We start from the raw sequence: 23,165 nt of genomic DNA, 5'->3' as shown, positions 1-23,165 counted from the left end.
TCAAAGTAACGTACCAACTCGATTAACACTTCGTGTATCATTAAGCCCTGATTCTGCTTCCAGTGGCCTCACCAGTGTAGGTATAGCATTGAGTCCTAGCGCAGAACTAGCTCTCTTAGACCGGATCCCAGTAGACAGTCGTTTGTGCGCTGTCCGACTAAACGGAACAATAAGGATTCGGAAAGTTGAGGACACACGTCGTTACCTCTTCGTCGTCTCTGCTTATTCTCCCACTGACTGCAGCTCAGATGATGTAAAAGATGAGTTTTACAGAAAGCTTTCCGACTTTCTCCGAAAAGCTAGGCGCTCTGATGTAGTAATAGTGGCCGGTGACTTTATTGCTCAAGTAGGTAAACTAAGCGAAAGGGAAAGACACCTGAGTGGATCTTATAGCGGGGTGGCTCAAACAACAGATAATGGTGACCGTCTATTGCAGCTTTGCTCAGATAACCGCCTGTTTCTTGCAAATACTAACTTTAAGCATAAGCAAAAAACATTTTTTAGCATGGAGACCCCCTAATTCGTAACAACGTTGGACCCAAATAGATCACGTCGCTATCAGCCACCGATCGATAGAAGACTGTCGTTCTTTCTGAAGCAGATGCCTAGATTCAGATCATGCTCTAGTGCGTACTCATATTTGTCTGCGCCTCACTGGACGTAGGAAAGACGCTGCAAAGAAATTCTTTAGGGCCCTACTTAATGATAGTCAAGCTAAGAGTATATTTCAGGAACAACTAGGAAAACAGTTAGGCAGCCATGTATGTGATGCCCACACCGAGGCAGTATGGAATGATATCCGAAAAGCTGTGGAAACAGCGGTGATATCTGCTAGTAGGTTAAACCTCAAGGTTAGAGAGAAACACTGGATCTCAGCAGCATCCACCGCACTGATAGATGCTCGAAAACCCACTCCATCTGGTTCTCTACATGGAGAAGAGTGGAGTCATCTTGAGCGCGAGCTGACAAGAAGCCTACGCAATGATGAACAGTGGTGGGTAGCGAAAGCAAGACAGATGGAAAAGGCAGCAGCAATAGGTAATAGCAGACAATTGTTCAGACTCGTTAAGGAAACCGGAATCAGGAACCCGATTGTTAGCTAAACAATCTCAGAGAAAGATAGACATATCATATATTCTCAATCCAGGAGATTGGATCGATGAATAGAACACTTTAGGGATCAGGGTAACTGGCCTTTAGCCACACTTCGTTTTCCCACTATCTCCGACTCTTAACGAAGTTGAAAATGTTATAGGAAATCTGAAGTGAGGGAGAGCAGCAGACCCTGACAGGTTTACTCCTGAGATTTTTAAGGATGATGGTCCAGTATTAGTAGTGAGATTAACTGAGGTCTTAGTTAGAATTCGGGAACTGGACGTAATCACATCTGACTGGTCTCGATCACTGATCGTGCCAGTTTATAAGAAAGGACAAAAGTCCTCTTGTGACAATCACAGGGGATTCAGTTTGACTAATATAGTGTCTAAAATATTAGTTTCAATAATACTTCGACGCCTAACTAAAGCTCGCGAATAGCAGACTAGATGAAACCAGGCCAGTTTTCGACCTGAACGTGGTTGTATAGATCAGATATTCACACTACATCAGGTTATAGAACACAGACACATATTCAGACGCCCGACAATCGTAGTATTTCTCGACCTTAAGGAGGCATTCGACTCTGTTGATCGTTAGGTTTTGTGGCAGTGTTTGTCACTGAAAGGAGTACCAAAGAAGCACATTACCTTTTAAAAGCTCTCCACTCGAACACAACTGATCGAGTGAAAGCTTATGTCGAACTGTCATCAGAATTGATTACCTCAAGTGGTGTTCGTCAGGGCTGTCCTCTTTACCCATTCTTGTTAAACTTTGTGATCGATTTACCTCCAGAGATAACACTCTCCTCATCTAAATTTCCAAGGGTTGAACTTCTACCGGAAGATTCACTTTCTGATCTGGAATATGTCGATGACACAGTTTTATTTGGTGAAGACGCTGTCAGAATACAAACCACTCTAAGTAGTAATGCAAGCATGTTCGGGATGCGATTCTCTCCGTCGAAATGTCAAATGTTGCTTCAGGATTGGATTGCATCGACATTCGAACAAACGATAGGGATTGAAGTAAATGAGGGTGTCGACCGCTTCACTTATCTGGGAGGTCTCATTAACCCTTGTGGTCTGGTGTGCGATGAAATCTCAGCATGGATATAGAGAGCTCGACTAGCGTTTTGCCAACTTGCGTCATTTATGGCGTAGGCGAGATATCCGTCTATCAACCAAAGGACGTGTTTACTGCTCAGCAGTTCGGTCCGTCCCAATTTATGGCAGTGAAACATGGCCAGTAAGAGTAGAGAATATTCGTAGGTTACTGCTTTTTGATCATAGGTGTCTTCGAAACATTGCTCGTATATCCTGGGACCATCGAGTAAGTAACACAGTTTTTAGGAAACGGGTACTAGGTAAGGATGGCAAATCAATTGATGAAGTAGTGGGACTTCCTTATTTGAGATAGCTGGGACACGCGTGCACAACGACCGACTACCTTGACGTGCGCTGTTAAGTGGTATAGGAGTAGGTTGGAGGAAAGTTAGGGGCGGCCAGACAAAAACATTGCACAAATCCATGAAGTCACTGACAAGTGGACTGAGCCATGTTGGTAGGTGTAGAATGACTACCTGGTTGGGGACCGCGAGATGATAACAACCGGTGGTTAGAGACGCTGAATGACATGGTTCAAAATCGTCTGCAATAGCGTACGTGTATCCACTCTTTGTGCTCTCCCAAATTCTAGTCTTCTGATTTCTTCATATCCTTTTCTTGTTTCTCTTTCCAAATTTATTTCACTGCATTATACTCCTTGAATAACATGTTCAAACCGTAATGTTTCCGATTACTGTTTATACATTTACCACCTCTACCACTACGGGATTTGAATTGACAACTACATCTTTGTGCTAATGTGATATGGCAACTCGAACTGATGTACGTACATACGTACGTACGAAGTTCCAAGTTGTTACTGACTGATTGACAACCGCATTTGTTGTGACAGAGTAACTCAACGAAGAGATGATGATAGACGGTGGTGCAATTTCTTGGTTTGGTTGATGTTAGACATTAGCGCCATTGGATACCAACCGTATTAGTAATCTAAAGGTTAAACGTTCACTCATGGGATCGTGGATGTAAATTGTTAAGTCGTCCTTTATAAAGACGAAACTATCGTCTAATGGATCCAAGTTTTCTATAATGATCTAACTTTAATTGACTCATAAATTCAACTATTGTAATTACATTGAATCTATTGAATAAATTAATCAAATTTATATTTTATATTCTATATTCTACATACAATTTCATAATAATAGACTTATGAGATTAGTATAAAATCAATATTGAAGTAATTTGAAGATCGAAATAATATTTACTTCATCTATTTTCAATTATTAATCAAGTATCATTCTTGATATTCAAGAAGAATAATTCATGGAACACAACTTTATTTCTCTTTACAAAAGAAGAGATGGAGACAAATTCGAAAAAAAACAAAAACAGAGTGAGAGTGAAAGAGACAAAGTGAGCAAGCGAGCGAGCAAGCGAGTGAGAGGGAGAGAGGGAGAGAGAGAACTGTCCAATCGAATCTAATTATTGTTCGCTATCCATTAGTTACTAAGGTATTCTATATAAATTATCTATTGGGAATCATTTGAATAAATCAAAATAACACAAACTAACAAAACAGAGAAGAAAAAAATGAATAAATTTTAAATGAGACAAAGTTTCTTTTTTTTGGTAACTAAAATAAAACCAAAATAGAACAATGAATCAATATGAAAGGAACAAACTACGAAGGTGGGGTGCTATAGGGGAAGGGTAGTTTGTTGTTGGGAAAAAAAGTAAAAATAAAAGAAAAAAACATGAAATAAACCAATAGTCTAACCGAAAATTTTATTTTTAATTTAATTGAATTTTGGTAAAAGAATCAATCGATTTTAGTAAAATTTAACAATAATTAACAAAATGTGTAAATATCCTAAATGATGATAATCATAGTGATTAGCCTTGCTAATTGAACTCTATATTCGGTTCCTAGACTATTCTTGTAACCCCCAAATTAGAACTACGCAGCGTAGTTCCTAACCAATGGTGTATATGGACTGTAGGATCTTCAGTGTATAAATGGAGTATGAACCAATTGTTGGCCACCGACTAACATGAAACTGCATATTCTGATGATGCTCCACTGTCTTGTGGATCAGACATTTACATCGAAGGCTTAGGGTATGAGTCCTGAGAAAATTACCTTTGTCGCTTTAAGCACACGAGCAATATCTCAGCACTCACATAAATCAAATGATTTATGTGACGCATGTGTATTTGATACCCTCATGAATCAATCTTCATATGTTTAAATAAATAATAATAAATATGCGAATCCTCTGATTCCTACTTTCAATGGTAGTCTATCTTAAATTGATTCATGAATTCAATTATTAAAATTACAACAATCTCTCCTATTCTGATAATTATTTCTCAATAAGGAACATGAACATTTTACATGATTGTTATAATCATTCTAGAATCAATTCAATTCTCATATAACGAAGTAAAAATATGATCCAGTGTGTTAATGATAAAGAATGACGAGCACGATTTATATGTGCATTTGACTAAGTGATCATACCACATAAACATAATATGACGAAATAAGAAAAGTGAAAAGTCATGCTATTTGAACTCTATATTCAGTTCCTAAACTATTCTCGTAACTCCCACGTTAGAACTACAGAGCGACCTAAACACAAGGAAAAATGCACAAAATTTGTGAGAGGCACTTTACTCCAAACATTCATTTTAGTAAAGTAACTATATGGTTTTTATACTATTTTCGATGTCTTTGGTTTTCCGGATAAATCTGGAATGCTACTAAACATAGTAGCAGTGTAGGTAATCATCCAAATCAGAAACTCTATATGTACCCTTTCAGTTTCTTGATGTTCCTGACTAAACTTGAAGTGAACGCTGATTATATAAAATGCTTCTTAGTTTTTCCTGAATCTTTCTTGTCTTTTGTGAGATCTTTTCTGGATCATCCCTACATATAGTGATATTACCTACTATATACTTCCATAATAGCTAGTTTGTTATTTATTGGGATAATGAGATAAAAATGGTAATAAATTAGTTAAACCGGTATGTTATTCATATTGTGGTGTGTGTTACTGATATTTGACAGATATAATTACTATGTATCATCGATTGGAAATGAAATGTCCGATGGCAGAAAGCTAAGAAGTTCAAAGAAATGAGAATGAAAACAGAGAATGATTGATATGGACATGAAAGAATAATCAAGTCTGAGACGGTTGACTGACTTTTTGCAAATGAAGTATCTACTGTATTGTTCTCGAAATTTAATAAGAGATTCTGTAATTTTATGTTCAAAGACATTCGACTGTTCCAATATCGAGACACTGCGCACAGAATTCACATATGCCAACAAGAGACTCATCAATCGCAGTCTTAAGTAACAATGGGAAGATACATGTAAAACAACACCAAGTGAATATTTACTGTATGGTTCACCGATTGTTTAAACTTTGAGTATAAATACATTTGGTTGTCTCCACTTGTGTTCTCGTTCATTGCAATATCATTATTGACAAGAGTTTGAATTATCCTGATGTTTGTATCTACAAGTGAATTTCAGTCATTCATTGTTGGCTTATGAAGGGTTGTCTCAATATAGCCATATTATCACATATCATTTTTAATAGATGACTTTTCGTATACAGTTTCTTTATGGTTCGTCAGTTGTGTATCTGCATCGCTGCATTGATGTTCGTACTGTAACTCGAATTTTAACTTTACCACTTCAAACTCATCACTCAACACGTTATCGGATGAATTGCTTTCCAACTTGTTCATTACACAACTAATGCTTTTGTTGCTTTGATTAAGACACATATACATCAAAGTTCTTACTAACTTCAATCAAATTCACCTTGGTTCAATAATGATTCCTTCAAATGTTTCTATGATAAAATGGAAGGATAGAAATGTTTTCTGTTTGTTATGATATACTATTATTGTGCTAGTATTGACGGAGATTCAACAACCTCAGAATAGACACTCAATCAGTTTACTGTATACATAAACTGGAATCTCTTCATATCATGTACACAGTTCACAATTAACAATGAAATACCAGTGTATAGGTTAAATAATGTTTTATTCAATACGATTATAACCAATCTGCATTCAATTTAGTTCAAAATAGGAAGGAAATAACATATCAAATTGTTGTTAACCTGAGTATCTGTGTGTCACATTGTACGTTCACTGAACACATATCCCTCATCTTCAACCTTCTTGATCATTCTTCTCGTTAACTTCAACAACAACAAAAACAACACAACCAAACATCGATAGGTACTTCTTTCATGTTACAACACAGTGTATAAACTTGCACGTATCTTCTAAAGAATATACATTGTTAGAACTGCGAGGAAAAGTTGATAGACACCAAAAGGAAATCAACTGAACTAATGTTATTTTGTCAGAATCTTTCGTTTTGCTAGTGTTCAAGATGATAAATGGAACTGTGTACATAGAAATAATACGTTTGAATAATTATTTTGTTTGTATGAAATGTAGTTAGTCAGTCAGTCAGTCAGTCAGCTAAAACGTTGAACCAAGAGCATTTATATAAGTCAGTCGAAGCTGTTATACCTCAATGGCACAACAAGATGAACACCAAATTCATAGATAGAGTTACTTCAATAGTAGTTGCATATAAAAGAAAGATTGTGTATAAGAAAAAGGTAGAAATAATTTTAATCTCACAATTTAACAGAAGGCGGAGAGTGTATACATCTATGCCATTGTGATTGATTCTAAGCCATGTCACACAGAGTCTCCAACCATTGGTCATGATAGTCAAGTGGACTCAAACCAAGTAGTTTGCATCTACCAAAATAGCTTAGACCAGAAGCTAGTGACCTCAAGCACTGATGTCGCATTTTGGTTTGACCACCCGTAACTTACAATCAACCGTCTCCAACACTAACCAGCATTTCGCGTTGTGGTAATCAATGTTCAGTTATACGTAACACATGGCCCAACCATCTCAGCTGATGAAGACTTACAGCCTCATGAACTGATTCACCATCCTTATCTAATATAATGCGAATTAATTTGTCTACAACTAAGAAGTTTATTCATCATTGCAAAACAACAAATACTGTCAAATAAATGTTGATGATGCGTAATAAGAAGTAATTTCTTAAACCCTGCAGTAATACTTAACATTGAGCTGTTATGTTGTAGTTCATGATTAGAATATAACACAAAATTAGTCAATGTTTTATTGTAAGTTATATGCAATTCTTAACTTTCGGGAACTGTTGAATTCTCGTTAATTCTACATGTTCGATTCATTGCTTTCATTCGTTATTGTGTTTTGTTTTCTCTCAATATACTACTGTAGTGTACGAGAACATCAGTTGGTACGAGCAAATGTATTTGAACACAATATTACAGAAGGTCTTAGTAAACTCTAAGAGTCCTACAGTAATTACTTCATATGCAAAAGATGAATCAATTGTCTCAGAATTCATTATTCTTTTGTTTCCACATCATTCTCTTGTTATTGATCTTTTTAATTATCTACTGTCAGATATTTCACTTTTTGATGAATAATCCATACTACTTATATCTATCCATATTAGTAGTACACATCATAATACATTATTATGTAGTTCATTGATTAGAAAATGGTGTATATCAGATATGTCAATTCGATTTTCAACAGTTTATTTAAAGTAGTTGATTAGGAATAGAGTGTAATTTGATAATCATGGCAGAAGTGAACTTATGAGAATGATTTCAATTGTCAACTTTTCACAAATCATGTACAAACATTCGTTATTTATCATTTATTTACATCATTTTAATAGAATAGTTTGATGAATACATGAACAACAATAAAGACTAGGAATTCTTTGATACTCATCTTGATATTCAGCTTTCATTATAGTCTGTTGTTGTTGTCGTCGTTGTCGTCGTCGCTGTTGTTGTTGATGATGTTCACTACTTATTTCTTTATCAGTAGTTTTCATTTCATTCAATTCAGTCTGAATTATATCATCCATTGATGTATTCAATGTTTGTTCTATATAGATTGATGAACTATAACTAAATTTACACCAATGTAAGATTTTCAATGTATGAAAATAATAAGTGAAATAGTATTTGATTAAATGTCGATATTTCAATGATTGATATAATAACATTGGTAATATGAATAGAAATCTTTGACTAGACCATATTCCCTAATAAGCCAGATATAAATTGAATGGAACATAGTTGATTCATAGATTTGGTTAATAACATACTACTATTTAATGTATTTGTTAGTAGTGGTAATAAGCCTGAATGATTTGTTTTAATATTATAATGTTCATTGAAATTTGTATTGAAATGTTGTTTAAATGAATGAATATAATTCGGTATTATAATATTACCATAGAACCATTCAATAAGATCAGCTAAATCAAATAGAATATACATAAGACTTAAACAAATTGTTAATTGTGTTGGTTCAGTAAATAAAGTCTGTTGATCATTGGAATGATGAATTGATGATTTTAATGGAATAATTGTTTGTTCTATTTTCCAGTTTCTATGAATGTTGTCAGGATTCGAACAAGGATTTACATGATGTATACGTGATTTATGTATAGCTATAAAACTAAGTAATACAATTGAACTGATTATTAACATATAAGGTAATATTGAATGACAAACCTATAAAACAATAAGTTTAAAGAAAGAAAAACAAAACAAAACAATCAGAATATAGTTGCCATGGTGAAGTATATCAAAGAATCTTTAACAGTATACTTGAATGGATGGTATAGAATCATTGATAAACCCTTTAAATTAGTTTATTCATTGATTAACTGTGTGTAAAATTGAAGGTAACTATTATATCTAGATGCGTATAACTTCAGCACTAGAACTGTAGAACCTTTCCAAGTCGCAATGAGAAGAAAGAAGACTAGTGAAAAGAATGTTATTACCAGACAGTGTCAATTATAGTACAAAATTGTCAGGTATTTATAGTTTTTAGTAAGAAACGAAATCATCATGACAGTCCTCCAATTCACATACAGTGGAATTATTAACATTGTCCAATCGGGAAGCTACACGTAGGGATTCTAGAATATCCTTCCAAATAGTGATTAGATGAAATATATTTGGCTTTTTCTGAGCTTCTTACAGCTTCCTCAAGTTTACCTGTGGACTGTCCTCACAGTCACATAGTTTTGTGCTAAGAATTTTATTTTTTTTATTATTAAACTTGATCATTGTGTTTATTCAAAGACAATTCGTTAAGAATAGACCATATGAAATTCTGTATGGTTTATTAAAGATTATTTTAAGATTGATCAATGAGATCAAACTATTTTGATAAAATGGTGATTGATTCAAATTATACACCATTTAGTTATGATCTGAATGATAATCAGATCAGCAAATTGAGATATGAGGTGATATTGGCTAAGAAGTGATCACAGACGAGCTCAAATTCATTCTATGGTTATTTAGATAATAAAGTTTAGTATATTTTCATATATATATATCTGTTCATTTCTTATAGTTTAACTACATACACAATATTAAGTGTATCTTTATTATTGTCCTTTATGGTTCACTTTGTGTTGTGGTGATCGAGAAAACCTCACACAAAAGACAAGAAAGATTCAGGAAACATTAAGAAGCATTTTATCTAATCAGTGTTCACTTCAAGTTTAGTCAGGAACATCAAGAAACTGAAAAGGTACATGTAGAGATTGTGATTGGATGATTATATACACTGCTACTATGTTTAGTAGCATTCCACATTTATCCGAAAAACAAAAGACATTTAAAATACTATAAAAACCCTGTAGTTTCTTCACTAAAATGAACGTTTGGAGTAAATTGCCTCTCACAAATTTTGTGCATTTTTCCTTGTGTTTTGGTCACTATGTTGTTCTAACTTGGGAGTTACGCGAATAGTTTAGGAACCGAATATAGAGTTCAATTAGCATGACTTATCACTATGCTTATTTCATCACATTATGTTTATGTGGTATGATCACTTAGTCAAATGCACATATATATCAAGCTCTACATTCTTTATGATTAACACACAGGATCATATTTTTACTTCGTTATATGAGAATTGAATTGATTCTAGAATGATTATAACAATCATGTAAAATGTTCATGTTCCTTATTGAGAAATAATTATCAGAATAGGAGAGATTGTAGTAATTTTAATAGTTGAATTCATGAATCAATCAAAGATAGACTACCATTGAAAGTAGGAATCAGAGGATTCGCATATTTATTATTATTTATTTAAACATATAAAGATTGATTCAAGAGGGTATTAAATACACATGCGTCACATAAATCAAATGATTTCTGTGAGGGCTGAGATAGTGCTGGTTTCCTTAAAGTGACAAAGGTAATTTTCTCAGGAGTCATACCCTAAGCTTTCGACATAAAGGTCTGATCCGCAAGACAGTGGAGCAACATCAGGATATGCAGTTCCTCGGCAAACATTAACCAACAATAGGTTCATTCGCCATTTATACACTGAAGATCCTAGAGTCCATATACACCATTGGTTTGGAATTTGGGTCATACAACTCCCCTAGGTTGATCCTCCATATATCCTGAAACTTGGATAAAGCTCCGGATATTCGCTTTTCGTTCTCACAATTTCATAAACATTACTCCCGCCGCGAGAAGGCAGTAAATATGATTTCCTTGGCAGTGGTTGTATATGCGTGTCCAAGTGAATCATTTCGATATATATATAAAGAGAGATCTGACTCTCCACACTCTCGGCTGTACCAGAGCATTTAGCGGCGAAGATTTACATACTAGGACAAAACGACGTTTCAGTGCTTTCAGGTTTTCGATTGTGGTCTAGATTAGATCAACTCATAAATTTAACATACATAATGCATTAATTTATATTTAGTAGTTCATATATCCAATAGAATTCATTAAATTCATGTTCATTATTGTCATTAAATGATCATTAAGCTCATAACATGAATATGACAACATTGGGTCATCATAATATTAATGTTGGTTAAACAAATCTTTAAGTAGTATAAACCACACAATAAGATGTACTGCTGAATCTTGGAGCTTTTTGAAGGTGATTACTTATGAATAATTCATTCAGATATATTTCAGCATTCTTTCAATTGAGTCAGAACAGTGAATCCAAGGACTTTGGTTTTATTTTATCGGAGACTTATCAGCTAGATGTAACTTGATGGATCATGATTTAGCATCTGAATATATAAGCACTAGGTTTAGATTTCAATGTGAACATTAACAACGGTATACAGTTAGAGTTCCTTGACTAGTCATAAATATAAAACGACAAATGTCCTGCATTTGACTGATAGTTAAAATCCATATTTACTAAAAGCAGTTACCAGTGCAAATAGTCTCGAGATGCCTGTACAACTCACTGAAGACTAAGTGATCAATTAATGAAGATATTTCACTTCCCAAAATGTAGTCTGTTCATCACATATTCTAAGCGGCGAGACTATAATAATAAATAGACAAAGCAATCAGATTCATGATAAGAAATCTTAGATTTCACCGCAAAATTCTTTATCTATTCAGTTATATCGTATCTTGGCATTTTAGCTGATATTAGTTCGTAATGAAAACCTTAAATCTAATCCCTATCCCAAACCATCAGATGTAAATCACAACCCTTACTTTTCACACAGGTTTAAAATCCTCATTTAGTCCTAGTTAGTAGGTGGACATTCTCAAGGCTACATCAGCATCACTCAAAGATCGTCCATAGAATATAGTCTCACCTGCTAACCTATTCAAGCATTTCTATGTAATCTAGAAATAAATTAATAAAGTAATCATTACAAGGTTAATGATTGTTCATGAAGATAAGTGGTTGAATAAAACAACTCATTTCTAAATATATCAAGACTAGAAGTATGGTAAACGGTCAGACTGATAATCAACATCTTGTGTTGAATGTTATTAAGGAGATTTTGGTGAACCTATATAATATGAATCTATTATCACTCATGAAATGGAATAGATTGATGATATCAAACTTCTATATCATGAAACCAATTAAGATATTGACGGGACATAGTGAACACATATACATGCAAGAATGATCTTTTTACAAAACACCAGTTTGTACCATCTTGAATTATTGATAGATGAGCAAGTCAATGAAAACAACGATGAATGAGGATAAATAACAATCTGAATAGTGTAGATGTGATAATCTCCAAATCCACCTAAAAAAATTATTATTGATCAGTTTTAATCAATTACTGTCTAGGATTGTTGATAACCGGTTTACTTGAGAAGATTGTCAACATCATCCGAAATTCATACGTCGAACTACAGTGCAAAGTGGTGCATGAAGGATAGCTCACAGATGCATTCTAAGTAATGACCGGATTCAGACAAGGCTGCCTGTCGATTGCATCATGAATACCTAGATATTTGAATTGTTTTAGTTGCTAAATTACTCCGATTGTGATGTATGCTACTTATATCTGTCGATGTAAGTAGTATGTAACACCAACCAGAGTAGAAACCCCAACAGAAGAAGACTTTGAAGACTGAGTTAAAGAGCATAGAAGAGAAAATAGAAAATAATTGTGAATTATTATTGAATGAAGATGAAACGAATGAAATCTTATTGATTTATTGTTTAAATAGAGTATTAGAATAGAAAACTTTGCCATGAATACAATATTATTGTCACCTTAAATGAGCACAGTAAACGCCCATTATTCAGGATGGAGAGTGATTAATTTTGCTATAAATTCTTTACTTTTTCATTATTATTTCAGGATGAAAATTACATATCCCACCTAATTGACTATGTAAACCACAAGATTTTGTTAAGACCATGGTGTTGCTCCCTAATACTACTCAATAGAATAACAGTAGTAATATCACGCAAAATTTCTCATTTTGATATTTGATAGAAGAAAACGGGTCAGACTATAATTTATGGATGAACTAATCACGTGTAAGATAACAGGTCACGGATTTTGGCGCAAAATTCACTTATCCATTTGGCTAAATAGATTTATGGCATTATAGTTGATGTCAGTTCATGATGAAAATCCCAAGTGTAATTCCTAACTCTTACGATCGACTGTAAGTCATAATTCGAATTCCTCACACTGGTTCATAACCTTCATTCCGTCTTAGTTACTAAATGGATGCTCTCAAGCTCAGTCTAAAGTTGCTCAAATGTTTTCCATAAATTAAAGATTTGGTATTGACTACATGATTCAGAATCCACCAACATAAATCAGTATTTCTTAATATTAAGCTTACATTATCTATTCTCTAACCATTTCATTAATGTTTAATCTTTCTCATTATCATTGTTACCATGTTATTATGAATTGAACTAATGCATTATTTGTACATGGTATATTATGATTATGATTGTAAGATAAGTCAAACAGATCAGTATACTTCGATACTTTGATGAACATGTTACTTATTAATAAATCAATCACAATCTCAAGAATCTTAGTTTGGAAAATACAAACTAGAACTATCATCATGAATAAACCATCCAGCTTAGAGAGTACATGTATACTTAAACGATACTATAATCAGGAACACTAAGTATTCTTACATCAGAACTAAATTACTGTACCTAAGTCATAAGTATTCATTCATCAACGTCTGAGGATATCTGGAACCTATTCAAGACCAAAGAACACAATACATCGGGATGTAGAAGCGGATATGAAGAGGATGAAAACCAACTGGAAAGAGCTAGAAAGGATTGTCCAGGATAGGGTTGGATGAAAAGTGCTGATGGGCGGGCTATGCTACCCCACGAAGAGCAACAGGCGTAAGTAAGTAAGTAAGTGATTCAATATTCAATGGATGTTTTGTATTCATCATTTTTGGCGACCTGTCATTTATTTAATACATGAGTGCTACATTACTGAAACGAGATTATCACTTGAAAATTCATCCCAAGCTTTAATGTATGCCATGTTTGTGTCTTTTTTATCTGACATTTTAAGCTGTACTAAGTTGATATATTTAGAAAGTAATATTTGCAAATAACTGTAAAATGAAATAAGAAGCTCTGGATACGGTAAACTTATTGTGAGTTTAAAACATTTTGGAAAATTATAACCATGTAGTTCAATACATATGAGATAGTGGAGAAGATTTGTAGCTCGGTTGGATGATTTTATGAGAGTTTTGTTCTCTGAGATGGATGGTTGGATCGTGGAGTTTTCATCGTTCTTCTGAACGACATCTTCAGCACAAACTTCAGATTGAAGTGGAGTGTTCGAATTTCTCCAAATATGGCTCATAGCCTGTCCTACAGGATGATCTGGATCACCTTACCATACATTAAAAGGCATATCAGAAACTACAACGAGATTGTTGAAACCTAAAAAAGTGAGATACTAAAATTTAATAATTTTGTGATTGATCGGTTGAAACATTCGTAAGACATTATGTTCAATTCTGAAAGCTGAACTTAACATGGAGTTATGTATATCTGAATACAGAATTCTAAATAGAACAAAAAGAATATCCTGAATATTGGAGGTATTGTAGTCTCTCAGATGGAAAGCTTGGTTATAAGGTTTTAATCGTTCTTCTGAAAAACATCATTAGCATGTAATTTAAGCAGAAGTGAACGATCGTCAACTGTATGGTCTTTTTTAGTATGTTCGTTTCGAACGGTTTCACAGTGTACCTTGCAGTGCTTAATCCTCTTCAATATTATCTGATAGATTCGGTCGACTTTCATAGGTTTATTAATTAATGCTTGCTTACACGTCTTCCAACAATACTTTTTCTTTGAGTTTCATCTGTCCAGTATATCGATGTTTATCATGTCTGTTGTCATACTACACTGATGAGTAACAATCAACAAAATTTTAAGTCAACAAAAATGGTGTAATATCTCATTTCTCTTTGAAGTACATGCTAATGATAATGTTCGAAAGAACAATTAATGCTTAACAATCAAATTACCAAACTGATAGACAACAACAACTCGAACGTCTTCATCTTGAGCTGCACATATTCTCCCCACTGCATCACCTTATATGCTGAGTACCATTGATGATAAACCTCTAAAGTCATCCTACAGATCCAGTGATTAAAGTTTGTAATTTTTTTCTTAATTATAAACGCGTAACTTTAACGTCAACTATGGATTCACAAACAAACAATGAGCTATCATTAGGTGTACCATTTCTCTTCCACTTTGCTCAGCCATTCTCCATCTCAATAGGGAGTTGATTGGAGTTCTGTATGTTACATTTGTTGGTAGAACATGCTGGCAAAGACACTCGTGGAGAAAATACAGTTGTTCTCGAATGAGAGCCTGGCTTTTAGCGAAATCCTCTTATTTTCGAACAACGCTCATATGATTTTGAGATGAAGGAGCTATAAATAGTGATCTACAAATCTTCTCCACCATTTCAATCTGGATTTAGCAATATTTAACAATTATCAACAAGAATAACTTAAAATTTTCAAAGGATCCAATAGTTTCCTTGTTTGATTCGAACATATATCATCCAGTATAACAGTATGAAATACTATCACTGAACTATTCGACTAGGGATACTCCATACTAGAACAAAACAACTAACTTTTAATGGCACTATAACTGGGATCAATCTAAAACAAATACGATCTGAAAATTCAATAAATCTTCATGAAATCTCTCTAAACAAAATCGATATGTTGAATTTACTTCAAATTTATTCGATGAGATTTAATTAGTACCTTCTTCTTCTTCTTTTTCTTTTTGATAATCGATCCTTATTGAATCTTGATTAAATCAATCAGGATTTAAGGAAACTTAATAGATGAAGGTTGAAGAGTTAAAGTCCTATTCGAACTACATCTTATTAGTATTCTTTTTTCTTTATATAAACCGATTAAGTAATTAACACTTATAAAAAGGGATTAATTGTGTATTAGATCAGCGTATTATGGAAAGTATTATGCAAATGAAGTGTTAAAGTAGGGTAATATGAGTATTCACCAGTCTGAAGATCACTTGTCTATATAATGAATTCATGTTTAGGCCAATCACTGTAGCTAATCTAGCTAGTACATAGTAACTAATCATTATAAACATCCCAGTCTGATTTAAGATTAATAAATAGAAAATTAACGTGCACTAAACACGTTGCTAGGCATAAGTGTAAAATTACAAAGAGCTTACTAATTTTGTTGGAATTTTAAACTGATAATTACACGATAAAACTATCCAGTCCAGGTAAAGTAACTTGATCAAGATTATTTTCTTTAGTTAAAACCGTTGGATGCCGGCTTAGTGGTCTAGTGGTTAACTGCTCGCGCACGAAACCAGTACGTCCTGGGTTCGAATCTCGCAAGAGGTGAGGTCGTGGATGCGCACTGCTGAGGAGTCCCATAATAGAACGGAACGGCCGTTGAGTGTCTCCAGGTTTTTCATGGTGGTCTAGCTTCAATTGACTCATGATTTCAACCAGTGAAATTTCTAAAATCTCCACAAAACCCCTTCTGATAGAAATCTTCTTTATCGTACCAAAATGTTAAAAGTTGTTTAGTTAAAGAAAAAGGTTGACTAGTTCAATGATCATGTACATTAATAAAAGAACATTATGAAAAGGACCGTGTTGGGTGGAGAGTGCTGTTGGGTGACCCATTTTCTTTCACGAGGAGTAACAAATATAAGTACGTAAGTAACAATTCAAATGATACGACGTCGTTAGTTTGTTGGAGGTAGCGGGTAATCAACTTAAATTTCAAATAATTTTCAACTGAATAACAATCAATAAATATCACTATATGGATTGTGGAGATTGAGATCATGAACCGATTGATGTAAAACAACCATTAAAAACCTGGAAGCACTGTAGGTGGTTTTCTCATATTGTGGTACTTCTCAGTAGTGCGCATCTACGATCCCGCCCGCGGGATTCGAACTAAGGGCTTTCTTACAATAACACTATTTGATGCCGGCTCAGTGGTCTAGTAGGTTAAGTGTTTGCGCACGAGACTGAGGCGCTGGGTGGGAATCTCACAAGCGGAAGATTGGATGCGCACTGTTGAGGAGTCCCAGAATAATACGAAACGTCCAGGTTTTCAATAATGGTCTAACATCAATCGATTCATGATCTCAAATAATTACTAAACTGTCATATATCAACTAACAAATCATAAGTAATAACAATCCATACATTACCTTTAATAAATATGGATAGAAAACAGATAAGATTATGGCATCACCAGCAGATAATACACAAGGTTTTGTTATTTTACTAATTTTATATAACCATAATAAATGTGTATTCATTAAACATAATAATGATGTAATAATACTGAATAATACTAAACCACCTATTCGACTTAAACCGCATTCATTCCAATGACATAAATCATTTAATAATATTTTGATAATCATGATTATTAGTAGTATTACTACATTCTTTGAATGATGTCACATAGTCATTGTTTCTATTCAATATTGGACATTGTTTATTAGATGTTTGTTTTAATCCATATAGAATACAATCAAAATAAAATTTCTTTTTCAAATATAATAGAAATGAATGAAAACAAGATCTTTTTGATGATGAATGATATTGATCAGGATCATTGATATCATATGATGTTACATCATCATCATCATTATTGTTATTATAGATTATTTTAGGGATGATTAATTGATTTTTGATTGATTGATTAAGAGTATATTGATTACAATATTGATGAGTTAATTGATTGAATCGATTTTGATTGATTATTAATTCATCATTATCATAATGATTAAGATGATGATGATTATAGAATATGGTCATTGTATAATAATGATTTCGATGACGATATTCACCAATAGTTCGATCACATAACATTAAACTTATTAACCATGTTGGTATATATCTTAATATATTTTTGAAATAAGTTAATATACGACAATAATTATCATGACTATGGATACTAATATGTATATTGAAATATTGTGATGTCATCATCATCATCAGCATCATCATCATCATATTTAAACCAAATATTATTTAATAACCATAAGAAACCAATAATACAATACCATAATAATAATGGCCATGTTGCTGGGAAATAATTTTCTCTCATAGATTGACATCTCATTATGATCATAATCTTTTGATTAGATTTATTTGATAATTTACATAGATGATAAATACCTGTTATAGATATTAGAAGACTTAAACAATTCATGAATAATAATAATAATAATAATATAGGTAATAAATATTTTTTTGTAATTCAATAGATACTTTCTCTTGCCATGAATTATGATGCATTAATGTGAATACATTTGTAAACCATGTTGATCTACCTAAATTACACCATGTATATAAAGATTGTAATTGTGTTGATGTATATAAATTACTAGTTTGATTTATAGTTGCTATGGTGATAGAATGATTTAATAAAATCAATTGTTGTTGTATGAGATCATTTAAATCTAAACATTGATGCATAGTTTTCCAAAATAATGTCAAATTTCTATTCAGTAAGTCATTTAATTTTAAATCAGAATAATTATTACTATGATATATAAAAGAGATATGATCATTGAATAAACGTTTAGCTTGATAGATTGCATCTAAATTAAGGGAACTCATAGTATTATGTTATGCCTTAGTAACTAATGTATTACTATCACTATCATTATTAACCATTCCAAAACAGGGAGATATCTTGACAGCTTTATATATATATGTATATAGGTGAAATTTTATTGGCTGCTGTGATTGGCTAATTATGATTGACCAATCATATATGTGGAAAATATATTAACCAATCACAATACAAGGAATGCAACAGATTATCTAACCAAAATAAAATATACGAATGACTCAAGTCACAAGAAACTTGGTCGACATTTAACCAAGATTTCGATATATTGAGTTTCAGGAATTTTCTTATTTTTAAGAATGAATTAGCTAAAACATACTGTGATCATAGATGATAACCGGGTGATTAGTTCTATTTCAAATTAAAGTGTACATTTTACCGTTTTTGTTTTCAACCATCAACATGTAACATAACGTAATGAACTGATGACAGTTGAGTATCAGTTTTAGAAGTGCTGAGATGTGTGCTACTCATATTGAAATAAGTCGTACATAACGCGAATCAGAAATATAATATCTGACAGTTGGAGATTGAGAAGATCAAGAAGAGAATAATGGGAATAGAAAGCAGTTGGTATGGAAATGCAGGCACAGTGATGTCTGGGACGATTGACTGAAATTTGCAAAAGGAGTAGTAAAGTTTGAGATAATTATTTCACGCTTTGTAAACGAAGTGTTTACTATATGGTTCCCATATTTTACTGAGAGATTCCATTGGTCCCACTCGTGCTTGATTTTCTTGACTGTATAGTAACGACGCTTTCGAGTGTATTTAATGTTTCTAACAAAGTGTTTGTTTCATTATGAATATTGGTACCTCTTTTTAAGTGTTAACGTATAACATAATCAGCTATAGAAAAGTAAGGTGTATTCGATAAACATAGTTCCTAGACTTCGAACTACATCAATCAAGTAAACGACACAAATATTGTGTCCTAAAAAGTGGCACACTACTGACATTAGGCAATACAAAATCAATATTTCTAAATTAATGACATGATGACATGATTTGTGAGCACTTTCTGCTAGTCTCCATATGTTCATTACTTGTAAGAAAGCTGGCCTTGCTTTGCCGACCTGTGCTTTCACATCTGTATCAGATTCTTTTTGTTTATCAGTCATACTGTTCAGGTATATAAAGATTTCTACTTCTTCTAGAGCCTCCACATCAATTGCGACTTCATAGCTGATCACTGTTTGTGATTCTGGATTTCGTGTTTTAGTTCATTTATGTCGTCTTGTTATTCTCACACCTACTGAGAACTTCTCTTGTAATTTCAGTGAAATACTCTTCTTTTCAGTCTGTCAGCACGTATTCTTCCTCTCAAATTTTTCTGAACAAAATGTGCAGCATGTTTGCATCGATTTCTGCATCTGACTTCAGTGATTCAGCTGTTATGTTGTTTGTAAGGAATTCTGCATGTACTGCTTAGTGTCTGGCACAACCAGAGAAGCTGGTAAATTCTTCTTGCATGTTCCTCTGTTCATGATCATCAGTGATTGTTTCAACCTCTTTATCCTTCGCCGGTCGTTCTACAATATTACTTTTTTTCCAGCTCCTTGATCACATCACTTACTTCTTTTGTATTTTATTCTCTAGCAGCCTTTACGGCTGCAATTTTCAGGACTTCTAAATATTTCACTTATCAATTTCAGTACTCTTCTTTACGTGTGTGTATTTTTCTGTGTAGTCAGCCTGTCCCTTAACTTTCTTCTCCTTTGTTAGTCTGTTTCTAACTAATATATTCTTGTTGAATCTTTCCTAATGTCTCAATAGAGATCCATTATTAATGGTGGTGATTCTTGCGACCTAGAATGCTATGGTAATGCGTTAACCATCTTGACGGCGCTGATGCTTCCTAAGGAATAGAACAATTGCATCTCGGTTTTGCAGATAGAAACGTTACTGTTACCTAAACAGCATTGAATGCTAATTGATAATTATTACTAACAATCTTTTTTCTTAATTTCATGATTACTTCTCTTTAAAGGGATTCGAACCCTGTTAATTCATTTCTGAGGTGTAAATTATTTTTACTATCTTTTCAGTTTCACATTAAGTTAATTGTGATAGTCGATCATTGGAATAATAAACCATAGAAATTGCAAAGAAACACACATTTCAATGTAAATGTTTCTGCGTAACCATAGTGATTATTTTGAAAATTTAATGACCATAATAAACTACACATAAGGCTGGAATATTCAAATCAAACTAAACTGAATTCAGCTATCACATTGAATATAGAAATGGGAAATTAGGTCATTCACTTCCATGAAATTAATCGTAATGTTATCATGTTGTTGTGTTATTTAATTAAAACGAAACGTTTTATTTATTTATATTAGTTGTTTGAATCTTCCCATTGATGTTTGTGACTACAGTTAATCAGTCTCCTTTGGTGTATGTACATAGTGTTAGAACTGCTTGGATATTTCTTTCAAGTTGAAAGCATTCTAAATAGAGATTGATGATGGATAAGTGTGGAAAACAGATTGCATTTTCATCCTATATGGGACTCGCCAGCTGGATGTATCTGCACCTCAGAGTTGATGTTCTATCTGGAGCTCTAAACCAGTATAGTTTGTTTCAAACGCCATAACATTATTCACTTAGCTTCTCAGTCTACAGGCTTATCAATATTGAAGCTATCCGGACAAGATGGATATATCCCAAAATAAATTAATCGATTGGGGTCGTAAAAATTTCTGGGAAGAGTCAAAATAAATTTCATCTCCTGACAAAAATCCAGTAGCTACCTATGCTCAGTAGCTAAGTGGTAGTGTTTGAAATGAACGGTACTGTGTTCGTGTTCCAGAATGAAAATCAATGATCAGATTCAGGCGCACGTCCAGCTACCGAGTGCGAAATAAGACTTCTAACTACTATTCTAGTCTGCATAAAAATTGTCATTGTTGAAATGACTTGTATTACATGATAATACTTGAATAAGCTAATCAGTATTTCAAAATAACAATGAAAGCTCCACGATGAAACCATCCAACCCAGAGAACAAAAATTCACCGAAATAATCCGCCTGAATTATCAATCTTCTTCACCATCTTGAAGGATAACTGTCTTATTAGTTAAAATTATAAAATAATGTAATCGAGCGATCTATCCAGATAGAGGTTACGTTGGTTAACTAGTATTTCACTTTTCATAATTTTAGAGTGGACATCACGAATTAACCTTAGCTAGACAATCAGTGAAAAATAGGACTCATTCCAAATCTTTTTTATTTAAGTAATCTACTCTTCAGCACTGTTGAGAAGCTGCATACCATGAAGAAATATCTCCCTAGTACATCCTAGTTTTTAATGATAATCAAATAAAAGTTAATCAAATATGTTGACCATAAAATCCTTATAGTGATTTCATAGCTTGAATAAAACACATGATGAAGTAATAAGTCTATTTATGTAACTCAACACTGTAGTTCCATTGAAAACATACTGTAGAACATGATGAACCATGATTATAGTGTAATTATCTTTTAACTATTATAAAGTGATAAAAAGATCTAGTTATGTTGAGATAGTACAAGTGAAATACATCAACCATATTAAACTACTGACTTATCAACTAATCAGAAAATAGTTTTTAATTATATTGGAACATACAATAAAGACAGGGTGTAATTACAATTGATGGACGTTATCATAAACCATGAATGTTGTTAGGGCTTGAAGTGAAGGCAAAGAATAAGAGTTGGAGTGGAATAATATTTATTTTAAACCAGATGATATTTGGTCAGCATTTATCTAGCAACATTCCTTTGTACAAGATAAGGTTGTTAACCCTATCTACACTTAGAACTTCTCCGTTAATCAGGTCAACGTCCGGTACTAACCCCGTAGAATGGCTCCAAGAGTATTAAAAACTCAAGAACTTTTACAATATTATGAAAAATTCATAAATCACGTTAAATGCTTTGTACTTACACAAGTGGGTGACAACCAAATGTATCTGAAAGGAAAATTTCAGAATCACTTAGAAAAATCAAGGAATCATGTAGTCAATACTTCATTTACAAAATGTTCATCAATTGTTTCAGACTTCATTGTTCCTTCATTTCCATACCAATCACTCCCTGTTCTTGTTCTCTTTCACTTTAGATTGATGATATATACTACTTATATGTGTCGACATTAATAGCAATCGTACAAACCAGATGCCAGCGGAGGAAGTAATTAAAAGAAGCGCTGGAAAGGACACACATTGAGGAAAACACCGAACTGCGTCACAAGGCAAGCCCTCACATGGAATCCTCAAAGCCAAAGGAAGAGAGGAAGACCAAGGAATAAATTGTTTCGAGAAATAGAGAAAACATGAGAAAAATGAACAAAAATGGGATAGAACTGGAAAGGAAAGCTTAGGTCAGAGTGGATTGGAGAATGCTAGTTGTCGGCC

At 33.3% G+C, this 23,165-nt stretch overlaps 3 protein-coding genes across 3 annotated transcripts in view; all 3 read right to left on the bottom strand.

Annotated features, from left to right (window-relative positions):
* MS3_00008908 (uncharacterized protein) overlaps positions 1 to 23,165 on the bottom strand; it is a 262,942-nt gene that overhangs the window by 170,934 nt on the left and 68,843 nt on the right. The gene's annotated exons all lie outside the window — the stretch shown is intronic.
* On the bottom strand, positions 7,517 to 8,278 carry MS3_00011093 (uncharacterized protein; the record flags this gene model as incomplete). Its single annotated transcript, XM_051219499.1, has 1 exon — positions 7,517 to 8,278. A coding segment is annotated over one exon (330 nt), but the record flags the coding sequence as incomplete, so codon positions are not given.
* MS3_00011092 (uncharacterized protein) lies at positions 8,322 to 17,427 on the bottom strand (the record flags this gene model as incomplete). The annotated part of the gene is made up of 2 exons (XM_051219498.1): positions 8,322 to 8,810; positions 17,317 to 17,427. 2 exons carry the CDS (start codon positions 17,425 to 17,427, stop codon positions 8,322 to 8,324), a joined length of 600 nt encoding a protein of 199 aa, XP_051064619.1.

This window comes from Schistosoma haematobium, chromosome 5, assembly GCF_000699445.3.
Source record: "Schistosoma haematobium chromosome 5, whole genome shotgun sequence".
NCBI classification, from domain to species: domain Eukaryota; kingdom Metazoa; phylum Platyhelminthes; class Trematoda; order Strigeidida; family Schistosomatidae; genus Schistosoma; species Schistosoma haematobium.
This window is presented reverse-complemented; position numbering and strand designations above follow the sequence as displayed.